The sequence below is a fragment of the Heteronotia binoei genome, chromosome 5 (genome assembly GCF_032191835.1).
Source record: "Heteronotia binoei isolate CCM8104 ecotype False Entrance Well chromosome 5, APGP_CSIRO_Hbin_v1, whole genome shotgun sequence".
Lineage (NCBI taxonomy): Eukaryota > Metazoa > Chordata > Lepidosauria > Squamata > Gekkonidae > Heteronotia > Heteronotia binoei.
The window spans coordinates 40,233,534-40,245,820 of NC_083227.1; the positions used below are offsets into that span (position 1 = coordinate 40,233,534).

Genomic DNA, 12,287 nt, shown 5'->3' on the forward strand with positions numbered 1-12,287 from the left:
GCAGAAGCCCCCCAAACCCATTCTGCAGCACCTCTGCTAAAGGAAAGACCTTTGCCGGAGATCTGGGAGGAGCCTTGCCAGTCCACTTCAGGGGAACCAATGCTGAGACTCGATGGGCCTGACTCTCTATAGGGAGGATGAGAAGTTGCAAAGAGTAGGATTGGGGGAAAGGAAAATTTCACATAGGCAGGAAGAGAGTTCAGTGTTGGGGCTAGGCAGGGGGCCCAGAAGAGCAAGGTAGCTGAAAGTGGAAGAATCTAAGAAAATTTGACGGGATAGAAATTGATGGATGATGGTGGTGGTATTGGTGGGGAAGGAGGGTGGATAAGCCAGGGATATGCTGACCCAGAAAAGGTGGTGGTGGACCCAAAGGAAAACTTCAGACAGAGCTTAAAGTCAGGATAGGGTGTGTAATTCTTCTTGGAGAGGGGCTACAAGGCCACAGCTGAGGTGGTTGGTTCATTAACTCAGTTTGGAAAAAAATGTAGATAGAAAGAAAAGAGCTGACACTTCTACCTTTTCTTCATAAATGGTGTAAGGGAAACAAGCTACTTTCCTGGGAGCTATAAGAATCAGCTATTCCTATCTGTAGGGGGTTATATATATATATATATATATATATATATATATATATATATTCATTCCAGATTTGTTTCTTCAGCTGGCTGTCTTTGGACTGTCGGATTGCCAGGTGTCTTCTGGAATCATTGCTGTGTTTGGGGTTTTACACTGAATTTTTACTTGCATCTCTATGATACATGATGCTTCTAAGCACCCCACCAAAAATCCTTTTAAATTAAAGTATTTATATATATGCTGTTCTGTATTACTGATCTCAGCTTCCAAATTTATTCTTCCACACATCACATCAATGCAACTATCACATGCAGGATCATCTTTTCTGCTGCTTTGCAGAACTGTTTCTGAAAAATGCCATCTAGAACAGGTCGCAGTTAGCTGTGTTGGTCCAAACCAGTATCTACTAAAATAACATTGTATTATATTGTGTATTAAGACCCACCAAAATAACACAAAGCATTGTGCAGAACTTTGACAGGCGAGACAAGCCAGATGATGACCTCTGGAGAACTTGAAAGTTCATTGTTGTAGATATTATTGTTTGCTTATATTTTGTTATATATTCTCTCATTGACAGTCTTTGTATTCAAGGTACCCATAAATTGTATGCTCTGAGCATTGCTGGGTATGACACTGTTGTAATCATTCACCTGGAACTGGGTGAGTACAACAGCAAAATTTCCCAGTGATGTGCAGATGTAGACCCAAGTTTTGATTTATACAAAGTCAAACCTTTGGTCTGCCTTGCCCATCTCTGTGCCCTCTGCCAGTGGAACAGACTGCCTTGGAATAATGGTAGGCTCTGTTTCACTGGACATTTGTAAGCAAAGGTTGGATGGCTGTCTATCCGGGAAGCTGTAGTTGTGTATTCTTGTGCTAAGCAGAGGGGTTGGACTGGAAGACCTCCAAGGTCCCTTCCAGTTCTAACTCCATAATGATGATGGCCCTCCAAGGTCTTTCCTCAGCCCTAATACCTGATACTGGGGACCTGGAACATAAAGCAACTGCTGTACCACTGGGCCCTCCTCATTAAGGGAGTGGACCTTCCAGTCACTTAGGCTGTTATCCATCTTCAAATCCTGTGGGACTTCAAGGAGCAATTATTTGAGATCCTCATGCTCAACTTGTTTCCAAATATTCTCCCCCTCCTCCATTTTATCCTTGCAAACAATAACCCTGTGAGGTAGATGAGGCTGAGAGGAAGTTCGGCTCAATATCATCCAGCAGGCTTCCATGGCAGAGTGGCAGTTCTCGTCTGACATTCGAACTATTCCACCACACCAGTTTTACATTCATGAGCTAGCTGTCCACCTGGTCCCTTGTTCTTTCAAAAGAAATCACTGAGCCAATCAAGCCATGAATTTTGAGCAACGAAAGCAATATAACCTACAAAATAATAATGTCAAAGTCTGAAGTGAAGCTCAAGCACGAAATTAAGTTCACTTTATGTTAAAACGTCGGTAAAGAAAAGCTAAGATGCAAAAACGGTCACTGTATACACTGAGGAATTGACGTTTAGGTTCCCAGGCACATTTAGAGAAATGTGGAAAGGGGAAAACAACAGCTACTAATTGGTGTATAGGAAAGGAAAGGTCCCCTGTGCAAGCACTAGTCGTTTCCAACTCTGGGGTGACGTTGCTCTCACGTTTTCACAGCAGACTTTTTACGGGGTGGTTTGCCACTGCCTTCCCCAGTCATCTATGCTTTTCCCCCAGCAAGCTGGGTACTCATTTTGCCGACCTTGGAAGGATGGAAGGCTGAGTCAACCTCAAGCCAGCTACCTGAAAATCCAGCTTCCATCGAGAATCGAACTCAGGTCCTGAGCAGAGCTTAGGACTGCAGTACTGCAGCTTTAACACTCTGCGCCATGGGGCTCTTTAACTGGTGTATAAGCAGCAATTAAATTTGCTGCATGAAACCATAAAACATCTATTCCCATCAAGGGAGGGGGAGAGATGTGTGATGTTTAGAACTGACATCTTTTCATCTAACTAGATCTGTAGTCAGCCGTGTTGGTCTGAAGTAGTAGAACAAAATAGGAGTCAAGTGCACCTTCTGAATAAAACTTAAGTTGGTCTTAAAGGTGCACTTGACTCCTATTTTTTTATCTAACTGTTCTTGCTGAGTGGCGTAGCCCACAGACTTGGACAAAAATGCCCTATCCCTTTAATACAGGCTTAAAGTGTGGAAATAGGCAGCTGAAACCATTTATGGCGTGGATGTAAATATAACCTGGCAGCATCCTATTGAAGAAGATGAAGAAGATATTGGATTTATATCCCGCCCTCCACTCCGAAGAGTCTCAGAGCGGCTCACAATCTCCTTTACCTTCCTCCCCCACAACAGACACCCTGTGAGGTGGGTGGGGCTGGAGAGGGCTCTCACAGCAGCTGCCCTTTCAAGGACAACTTCTGCCAGAGCTATGGCTGACCCAAGGCCATGCTAGCAGGTGCAAGTGGAGGAGTGGGGAATCAAACCCGGTTCTCCCAGATAAGAGTCCGCACACTTAACCACTACACCAAACTGGCTATTGAGCAGTTCCGACTGGCTTGGCATTAGGGTGTGTGGCCTAATATGCAAATGAGTTCATGCTGGGCTTTTTCTACAAAAAAGCTCTGTGAAAAACAATGATGTTAGGGGATGTGGCCTAATATGCAAATAAGTTCCTGCTGGACTTTTTCTACTAAAAAAGCCCTATGAGTATAATAAAATGAACAAACAAGATCATTATTGTAACACAACGAAGTGTTCGTGGACAGGTGGAAATTCTTACAGTAAAGCAATAGGATCGTACTGCACGAAAACGAGTATTACCGGCATTAACCGTTCAAGCAAGTATTGGGTATCTCCACCCCTTACAGATGTTAACTAGAGAACAGTATTTTTCCTTGATCAGATTTGAATTTTACATAATTTCATTTGATTCTGCACATCCCATTGAACCTGCTGCATAATTTGAGTTCCTCACCTAGCTTTAAAAGAGAGAGAGAGAGACTCAGCGCATTTCAAATGCGGGAATAAAACGTTAATCTTAAAACAAGATCTTTTCGCTGTCCTGTGGCGTTCCAGCCTTTAGGACCCTGGGGGAGCTGACATGCGGGAGATTGCCAGTCTCAGTAACACAAAGAAGAAAAATTGCTGCTGCCGTTTTGTTGCGGACTGTGGATCCGGGTTGCTCGCGTGGTTCCTGGCCTGCCTTTACAAGATCCCGGTATCATCGTTCCGCTTGAAGCAAGCAGAGATTCCGCCTCCGGTTGTGGAAGAGCGGCTTTTCCTGCCGCTTCGGAGACCGAGCATGGGCAATCAACCCAGCTTCGTTCAAAGCGAAACGCTTCTTTGAGACGCTATCCTAGATGGATTTAGCAAGAAGATTTCTACGATCGAGGTACCTGGGCAAAGGGGGTGAGGCAGGTTGAAGAAATAAATACTCAGAGCGGAGGGTGGGTGGAAGTCGGAAATGATCTGTTGTCCGCTGCCTCTTTAAGAGGCTATCCCAGTAGGCCTCAGAGCAATCTGGAGAGTAGGGGGAACTCAGTGCCTTCTTCTTGTTCTCCCTGTTAGTACCCTGCAGGACCGCATAGCTTACTAATGAACTGCAGAAACAGGCCAGGACATCAAGTTAAGTATTGTAATTCCTTGTTCCAGCAACCAATTCCCTATCCTGCAGACTGCAGTTAATAAAGAGGCCGTCAGCCAAACGGAACTAGGCATTTGTTTGCGGCACTAGTCAAAATAATCCTTCACTAGGTTTCGGTTTCCACAGCCCCGCACTTCTGACTGTTTTGTTCCCAGATCCTTATTCGGACTCAAATAAAAGCTATTGGATTGAAATCCAGCATTTCAGCTGGGCAACAACCCAAAGTTTATTTTGGAATGCGGAGAGCATGCGGCATTTATAGTGCCTTATTTAGAGTCCAGTAACACCTTACAGAGCCCCGTGGCGCAAAGTGGTAAAGCTGCAGTACTGCAGTCTGAACTCTCTGCTCACGACCTGAGTTCGATCCCGGCGGAAGCTGGTTTCAGGTAGCCGGTTCAGGTTGATTCAGCCTTCCATCCTTCCGAGGTCGGTAAAATGAGTACCCAGCTTGCTGGTGGGGAAGTGTAGATGACGGGGGAAGGCAACGGCAAACCACCCTGTAAAACTTAGCTGTTCAGTGGAAGTAATACTCTGAAAGAGATGCAGACTTGCAACAAAGGATGCTTGTTGTCTTCTTTGCTGGGATCCCAGAAACAACTAGCTGACCATTGTTGGAAACAGGATGCTGGACTCGATGCCCATCCGTTTGCATGATACGTTGCTTTACTATCATGGTTTGTTTAAATTTATACTTTGCAAAGCCTCATTAAAAGGCCTGTTTGTGAACTTGCTTAGATGGCTCTAAAATGGCATGAATTTTCAGCATCTATTAGTTATGATGGTTAAATGGAACCTCTGTATTCAGAGGCTAAATGGAACCTCCATATTCAGAGGCACTGTACTTCTGAATATCAATGATGGCAGGGGGCAAATAACATAAGGAGGCTTTGGTCTCTGTGCCTCGATGCTAGGCTTCCTGGTGGCATCTGATTGGCCACTGGGTAAAACTGGCTCCTGGACTGTGGATAGCTCTCTGTTCTGTTTCAGCTGAGCTGCTCTCATTTTCTGAAGTGAGAGGATAGGTGCTCTTAAGTGCAAATTAAACATCAAGAACAACCGCATCACAGAAAACAAAGTAAGGAGTTGTTTTCTGTTGCTCCAGAAGGGCAGACCAGAACCAATGGGGTTGAAATTAAAAGTTTTTGACGAAACATTAGGAAGAACTTTCTGACAGAGTGGTTCCTAAGTAGAACAGGCTTCCTTGGGAGACGGTGGGCTCTCCTTCCTTGGAGGTTTTTAAGCAGAGGTTAGATGTGATCTGACAGCAATGTTCATTCTGTGAACTTAGGCAGAACATGAGAAGGAGGGCAAGAAGGATTGCATCAGAGCTTAGTTTTTGTGACCCTTTCTTACATTTCCAGGGAAATTGGGGTCAGGCAGCACTTTTTCTCCAGGCCAGTGTGGCCAGTGATCCTGGAGGGTTTTTGTCATCTTCTGAGCATGATCACTGAGATGTGCATGGGGGGGAGGAAGGGATTTGTGGGTTTCCTGCATTGTGCAGGGGGTTGAACTAGATGACCCTGGAGGTCCCTTCCAACTCTGTGATTCTAAAGGTAATCTTCAAATGAAGATTTATACATCAAAAAATGTGTTGCGGTGATGCTGTCTTTTTAAAAAGTCAAAAAGCCCCTTTACCAAGTGTCAAAGTCAGTGTTTTTAATCAGTTGAAAAAGATGACACTTTTTATAGGTAGAAGGCCCTGACCTGGATGGCCCTGGCTAGCCTGGTCTTGTCAGGTCCTTGGAAGCTAAGCAGGATCAGCCCTGGTCAGTACTTGGATGGGATACCACCCAGGAATACCAGGGTTGCTGCACAAAGACAGGCAATGGCAAACCACCTTTGGTTGTCTCATGCCTTGAAAACCCTTTGGGGTCAGCTGTGACTTCACAACATGTTCCACCACTGCTAGAGGGAACAGGAGGCAGAGGGAAGAGCAATCAGTTTTCACAATAGACAGAAATTGGCATCAAGATTCTACAGACATTCTGATTGATCCATCAAGGGTTTAACTAAATTTGCAGATGACACCAAATTATTTAGGAGGGTGAAAATGCACAGTGATTATGAAGTGTTCTGAAATGGTCTCTCCAAATTGCATAAATGGCCAAAAGAATGCTAAATTGAGAATAATAATGAACCTTCAGGTTTTAAAAAATCCTAATTTTGGACATTGATCTGAATTGGCTGAGGCTATCCGAGAAAGTGGTGTCATGGTCTTGCTAGGAAAAGCACAGCCCAGGTTACATCAACAACAAGAAGGGTGAATTCTAGGGTTATGAAAGTTAGGGAAAACAAAGCAGCCAGTTTCCTCATACCTGAAACAAAGCTGAGAAAAGAGAAACCAGGAAGGCTTGTCTTTGATTCAAAGCATTTAGAAGATACTGCCTGCTCACTTTTGGGAACTTGAAAAAAATGAAAAGTTGAGATTGTCCAGAAACCAAAATCTGCCCCAGAATACACACTATGCAATATGTGCTTGCCCATTGCCAGTCTGCACAGACATGCACATGGTTTCTTGCGAAGAATGGGGTTAGGTTTAAAATGTTGGCACATTTTGAATAGCAGGTTTCATTGGTGTCTGTAGCATCTTCTGACTGCATTTCTTCTCTTCTGTGATCAGGATTTCCAAACTCAAAACCTAAGGTGATCTCCAACATGGAGAGAGGGGAAGAAAACCAGAATCTGGATCCAGAGAACCTTCTGGAAGGAATGATCTCAGAAGGTATTAGTTTTGATAAGGGACTGGTTTAAAAAAAAAAGTATATTTTTCCAGGTTACGTTGCCCTGACTTCAGGGGTGTCCACAGATTGTCCTCCTGCAGCACCTTTGAATCAGGTGGTTGGAGGGGTTTTCCTTCGGCATGGGACTTTTGCGGGAAGTTAGGGGTACAGCGGCAGCTGCTGCTGTTCTTGCATGTTCCGAGGCTTCGCCACCATGATAGCTGACGCAGCAGAAAAAGGTGAACACTCAACTGCTTTCTTTTGCTCCTTTCAGTAAGCTTTTGATGTATCGCTTCTTTACTCCAAGCATGGCAATTCTACTCAACAAGTAAGTGAGCTTTCAGTACCACTGGCTAATGGGTCGTTTTACATAACAACAAGCAGGCAGCTCAAAGGAAGGGATAGAGGTCTACTATACGACTACTTTCCCTGTGAATGAGGCCTCGAAAAGTGAAAGAGCAGTTTTAAGTATCGGTAATAACTTGAATTGGACTGAATACAAATACTTAAATCGACCCGTATTATAATTGGACGTATGTTAAAGAGACTATTATTTGGCTGCAATATGGTCTGAACATAAGAGATTTGTTTCTGTCGTCCGACTGTAATTGAACTGATAACATCTGAAATCTCACCTGGAGCTGATTTGGAATGACGATCTAACAGGATCTTTAAGCTACTTTTCAACTTGGATCAAGAGACTGAGTTTGCTGACAGAGAAAAATAGCACTGCCAAGCGAAATGTCTTATAAAAAGGATACATTATGGAATATTACTTCTCTGAAACAGGATCTTGGTTCATTAATGCTGTTGATTAGAAAGCAAATGGGAGCTTTTATGCTGAAAGCTAGCGAACTCCCATATCTACATGAGCTGAGTGCTAAAGAGATTCTGGTGACGTCTGCAAATTAGAATGGGAAAGTGATCCGTTCCAAAACGAACAAAAGAAAACCAAAATGGATCCTTATGGCGCAGTTATAAAACAAGATCAGAAATCAAGATTGAATGAAGTCTTGCTAAGAGGAATAAATGGCACAGAATTCTTCTCCCCATTACCGAGAGGGGTGGCCGCATTGAGAAGAGAGAAGGTGCATCCCAGCCAACAAATTAAGATGTGGAAATCTTTCAGGAAGAAGAACTCTTGAACTTTTTCCCTCTCTGTGGATAGTTGGATATGGATCTCTCAATAAGAACTGACATGCGATTTTAAAAGGCAAAGTGTGATGTCTGGGTTATATCAAGTTGGTTTTCTCTGGAATAATATGGATATAGAAGCTAAAGGAATCAAAAAGTTTTTAAATTTTAAGACGACAGATAACATAATTAAATTGTTACTTGGTGGGCAGTTGGATATGGAACTTATAGCAAGAACTTATATATGATTTTAAAAGGCTAGGTGGGATTTTTGGGCTATATACTTAGGTAGGTAGACAACATAATTACTTTTCAATTTGGTTTGCATCTAATAGATAAAGATATATATTTATGCCTACTGTAATGATGATATTATTGAACCAATAAGTGAATTTGTATTTTCAATATGGCTAAGTTAAGTAGCTAAAATTAAGATGTAAAAACTTTCCTGGGAAGGATTCCTGAGTTCTGGTTTTCCTTGTGAGTAAATAAATATGGAACTATTAATAAGAACCGATATGTGATCTTAAAAGGCCAAGGGAGATCCTAAGGATGGAAAGGTATTGTTAAAATGTTAGATAAATATACAGTTAATTTGGATCAATAGTAAAGAGGGCAGACAACACATTTATTTTTATATGGCAGATTTATTCTTAGTATGTTTGTTTGGAGACATTGCTCATACTGATATAAGAGTTGGATTAATTGTCAAAAAGGCAGACAGCACAATTATTTTGTAATCTGACAGATTTGTTTTTAATATGCTCCTCTGGTGAAATTGCTTATACTGAGACAAATTATTATGTTGCATTTTTTTTAACTTGGTAAGGATAAATATATGATTTTTATGTGCTTATTTTAATAAGGATATTGTTAAACTAACAAATTAGTCTGTGCTTTTAACATGGTTAAGCTAAATCAGCCAGTTTTGTGTTGAGATGGCTTTGAATTTTTTATACTTATTTGTGTTGAAGAAAAATTGTTTAGACTTATATTGCTAGTAATAGTTTAGTAAAAAAAAATTATAATGAAAGACAAGGATGGTAAAATATATGGAGAACTTCATACTTGCAGGTAGAACGAATTGAGTATTTTATTTGGAGGTAGAATTATAATTGATATATTTGTACTTTTCTTTGTTTCTGTTTCTCCCACCCTGTACATGCCCTTTCCCCCCTTTTTATGTACCTTTGCCCCTGCTTTTTTTTGTAGTTAAAATCAATAAAAATTATAAAAACAAATTAAAAAAAAGTATATTCCGCAGTTAAAAAGGAAATATGTTTTGTATGGTTTTGACTGTTTTTGTGAGAAGAAAAGTAGAGTAAAAATGTTTTAAATAATTATGGTGAATAATTTTAATTTGTCTGACAGAATGAACTGTTGAACATATGAAATAGCCTGGTAACTTGGTTGGTGTCTAGCCATTGGCCCATCTTGTTTAGTGTCATTGGCCCATCTTGTTTAGTGTCACCTAGAGAGCCAGTTTGGTGTAGTGGTTAAGTGAACAGGCTCTTATCTGGGAGAACTGGGTTTGATTTCCCACTCCTCCACTTGCACCTGCTGGAGTGGCCTTGGGTCAGCCATAGCTTTCATAGGAGTTGTCCTTGAAAGGGCAGCTGCTGTAAAAAGCTCTCTCAGCCCCACCTACCTCACAGGGTGTCTGTTGTGGGTGGGGGGAGAAGGTAAAGGAAACTGTGACCGCTCTGAGATAAATCCAATATCATCGTCGTCTTCTACTTTAACTGAAAGTGACTCTGGGGTGAGAAGGGTCTTTCCCAACACCAGTTGCCTGATAATGTCCACTTACAAAGTCTCTCTTTCCTTTCCTTCAGAATGGAGTTTGGATGATGACAAAATGGCTTCTGCTGCCATTACCGTTGCCACGGCAGCAGTGGCTGCAGTGAAAACCATCATTGGGGTCCAGTCTCGTATCTTCACAAGACTGGCCATGCGGCAGAAGTTTCTGAGGCGGGAACAAGATGACTTGAATGAACTTGAGCAGCTGGTAGAAAATGCGGCTGCTGCACGCCTCAGGGCTGTTGTCGAATCGAGCATCGACTCTTTGAAAGCCATGATGTGCTCCTGTCTCTTCCAGTCACCTGCTGTCCTTGCCGGCTTGATAGATGAGCTGTACATCATGGAACGTGCCTTCTGGGTGCAACCAGGCCGCTCAGAGTGGTGGGAGAAAGTTGTCTTGCCCCATTGGGATGACCCGCTTTGGCAGGAGAATTTCAGGATGAGCCGGCAGACTTTCATGGAGCTGTGTGCCATGTTGAGGCCAGTCCTAGAGCGGCAGACCACCAACATGCGGGCCCCCATTACTGTTGAGAAGCAGCTGGCCATTGCTGTCTGGAAGCTGGCGACTCCTGATAGCTACAGGTCAGTAGCAGAGTGTTTTGGTGTTGGCCGCTCCACTGTCTCAAGGATTGTCATGGAAGTTTGCCAGGCACTTTATGATGTTTATCACCATGTGGTCCACCTGACCCGTCCTCATGAGGTGATAAAAGGGTTTGCGGCCAAAGGATTTCCTCACTGCATTGGGGCCATTGATGCAACGCATATCCCTATCATTGCTCCTGCACACCGAGCTACAGAGTACATCAACAGCAAAGGCTATTACTCTATGGTTCTGCAAGCCCTGGTGGACCATGAGGGCCGATTCACAGATGTGTATGCCGGACGGTCCGGGAAGGTGCATGATGCAAGAATCTTTCGCAGCTCTCCCATTTTCCGTGCCATGAATCAAGGCACATTTGGTCCCAATGCCATTATGGACATGGAGGGTGAGCAAGTGAAACCAGTGATCCTCGGAGACCCTGCTTACCCTCTCCTGCCATGGTTAATGACACCTTACAGTGGCCACCTGGACACCAGCAAACAGCGGTTCAATGACACCTTGAACTGCTGCCGGACAGTGGTTGAATATGCTTTTGAGCGTCTCCGGGGCCGTTGGCGATGCCTGCTGTCCCGCCTAGATGTGAGGGAGCGCTATGCACCCAGGGTCATTGTGGCCTGCTGCATATTGCATAATATCTGTGAAGCTAAAGGGGAGCCCCTTCAGGAGGGGTGGGAAGAGGTGGTGAGATCTGTCTCAAGATCCTACCAGCAGCCAGAACGACAGCCTGTGTATGTGTCAAATCCCCATGCTCGGGAGATCAGGGATCTTTTCAGCACATACTTGCAAAGGAGAGAGCAGAGAAACTGAAATTTGAATCTGTTTTGGGGTTCCCCCCCAAAGGAAATTTTGATTCTGGCATAAGCAAAATGCCATCTCTTTTGTACAATTGTTTTCCAAATAAACTTGTTGATGTTTTTTTGATTGGAGGGAAAAAAACAAAGGCTTCCTTCAGTCTTTACTTCCGTGGGACTTTGTTGGTTGCACATTTGATTTTTTTTTAATGGAAGTTACTGATTTGTTGCTTTCCTGGACTGGGCTGTTGTGATTCCATAACCCCGGCCAGATGGTCTCTGTCAAGGTCACTGAATTTTGAGTGTTTGTCCCTTTCAGACTAACGTGAGATTCTGAAGGTGAATCACACTCTGCCTAATGGTGGCCCTGCCTGTGCTGATGGCTCTGACTTTGGCATTGATGCCAGAGCACCCAGAATTTTCCTCTTGGGGCTGAGCTATCTGGAGTAGCTCAAGATTCAATGACCATCATGAGCTATTTCCAGCCAATATCAAACTTAATGTATATAGCAGGTCACATCCTGGATTTGATGGTCTTGACAGGTGAGGATAACAATGATCTGGGAGTGGAGGAGCGGGAGGTCATTCTTTTTTTTAAACCATAGTCACAGATAAATCACTGTTTGGTTTTATTTAGACGTAAGAAAGCACAGAGACCTTGCAGGGAGGGAGACCCAATTAGAATGCTCTGCCCTCAGAGAAAAGGTGAATCCAAAGGGATCCTAAGTACTTTCGTAGGTTTTCCATCTGAGATCCAGTGTGGTATCATGCTTAGTATGCTGGATCTAGGAGACCTAGGTTCAAAGCCTCACTCTTCCATGGGAAGTTGGTGGGGGATCTTGAGCCAATCACTCTCAGCCTAGCCTTCACAGGATTGTTGTGAGGATAAAACAGAGGATGGAAGAAAAAATGTGTCAGTGTGTCACATAGCAGGGGACTAGGGAGGGCATCTACTGACTCACCACTCTTGTAAGGGTCTATCTGGGAGGGCCCAGAGCACCCATCCTCCCCTGTCTTCCTTATTAGCA

At 43.4% G+C, this 12,287-nt stretch overlaps 1 protein-coding gene across 2 annotated transcripts; it reads left to right on the top strand.

Annotated features, from left to right (window-relative positions):
* Positions 1-3,697: 3,697 nt before the first annotated feature.
* LOC132572328 (uncharacterized) lies at positions 3,698-11,408 on the top strand. Of its 2 annotated transcripts, none has more exons than XM_060239244.1 (3): positions 3,698-3,964; positions 6,837-6,938; positions 9,903-11,408. In XM_060239244.1, exons 2-3 carry the CDS (start codon positions 6,872-6,874, stop codon positions 11,273-11,275), a joined length of 1,440 nt encoding a protein of 479 aa, XP_060095227.1. In that variant the 5' UTR covers positions 3,698-3,964; positions 6,837-6,871; the 3' UTR covers positions 11,276-11,408. The 2 variants fall into 2 exon arrangements, with proteins under 2 accessions (XP_060095227.1, XP_060095229.1); XM_060239246.1 differs by lacking the exon at positions 3,698-3,964 and adding an exon at positions 4,085-4,197.
* The last annotated feature ends 879 nt before the right edge of the window (positions 11,409-12,287 follow it).

Bases quoted from the DNA above. Each gene is read 5' to 3' on its own strand.
- LOC132572328 (XM_060239244.1), top strand. From the start codon at position 6,872: ATGGAGAGAGGGGAAGAAAACCAGAATCTGGATCCAGAGAACCTTCTG. The intron at 6,939-9,902 runs GTATTAGTTTTG...CCTTTCCTTCAG, and splicing joins GGAAGGAATGATCTCAGAAG to AATGGAGTTTGGATGATGAC.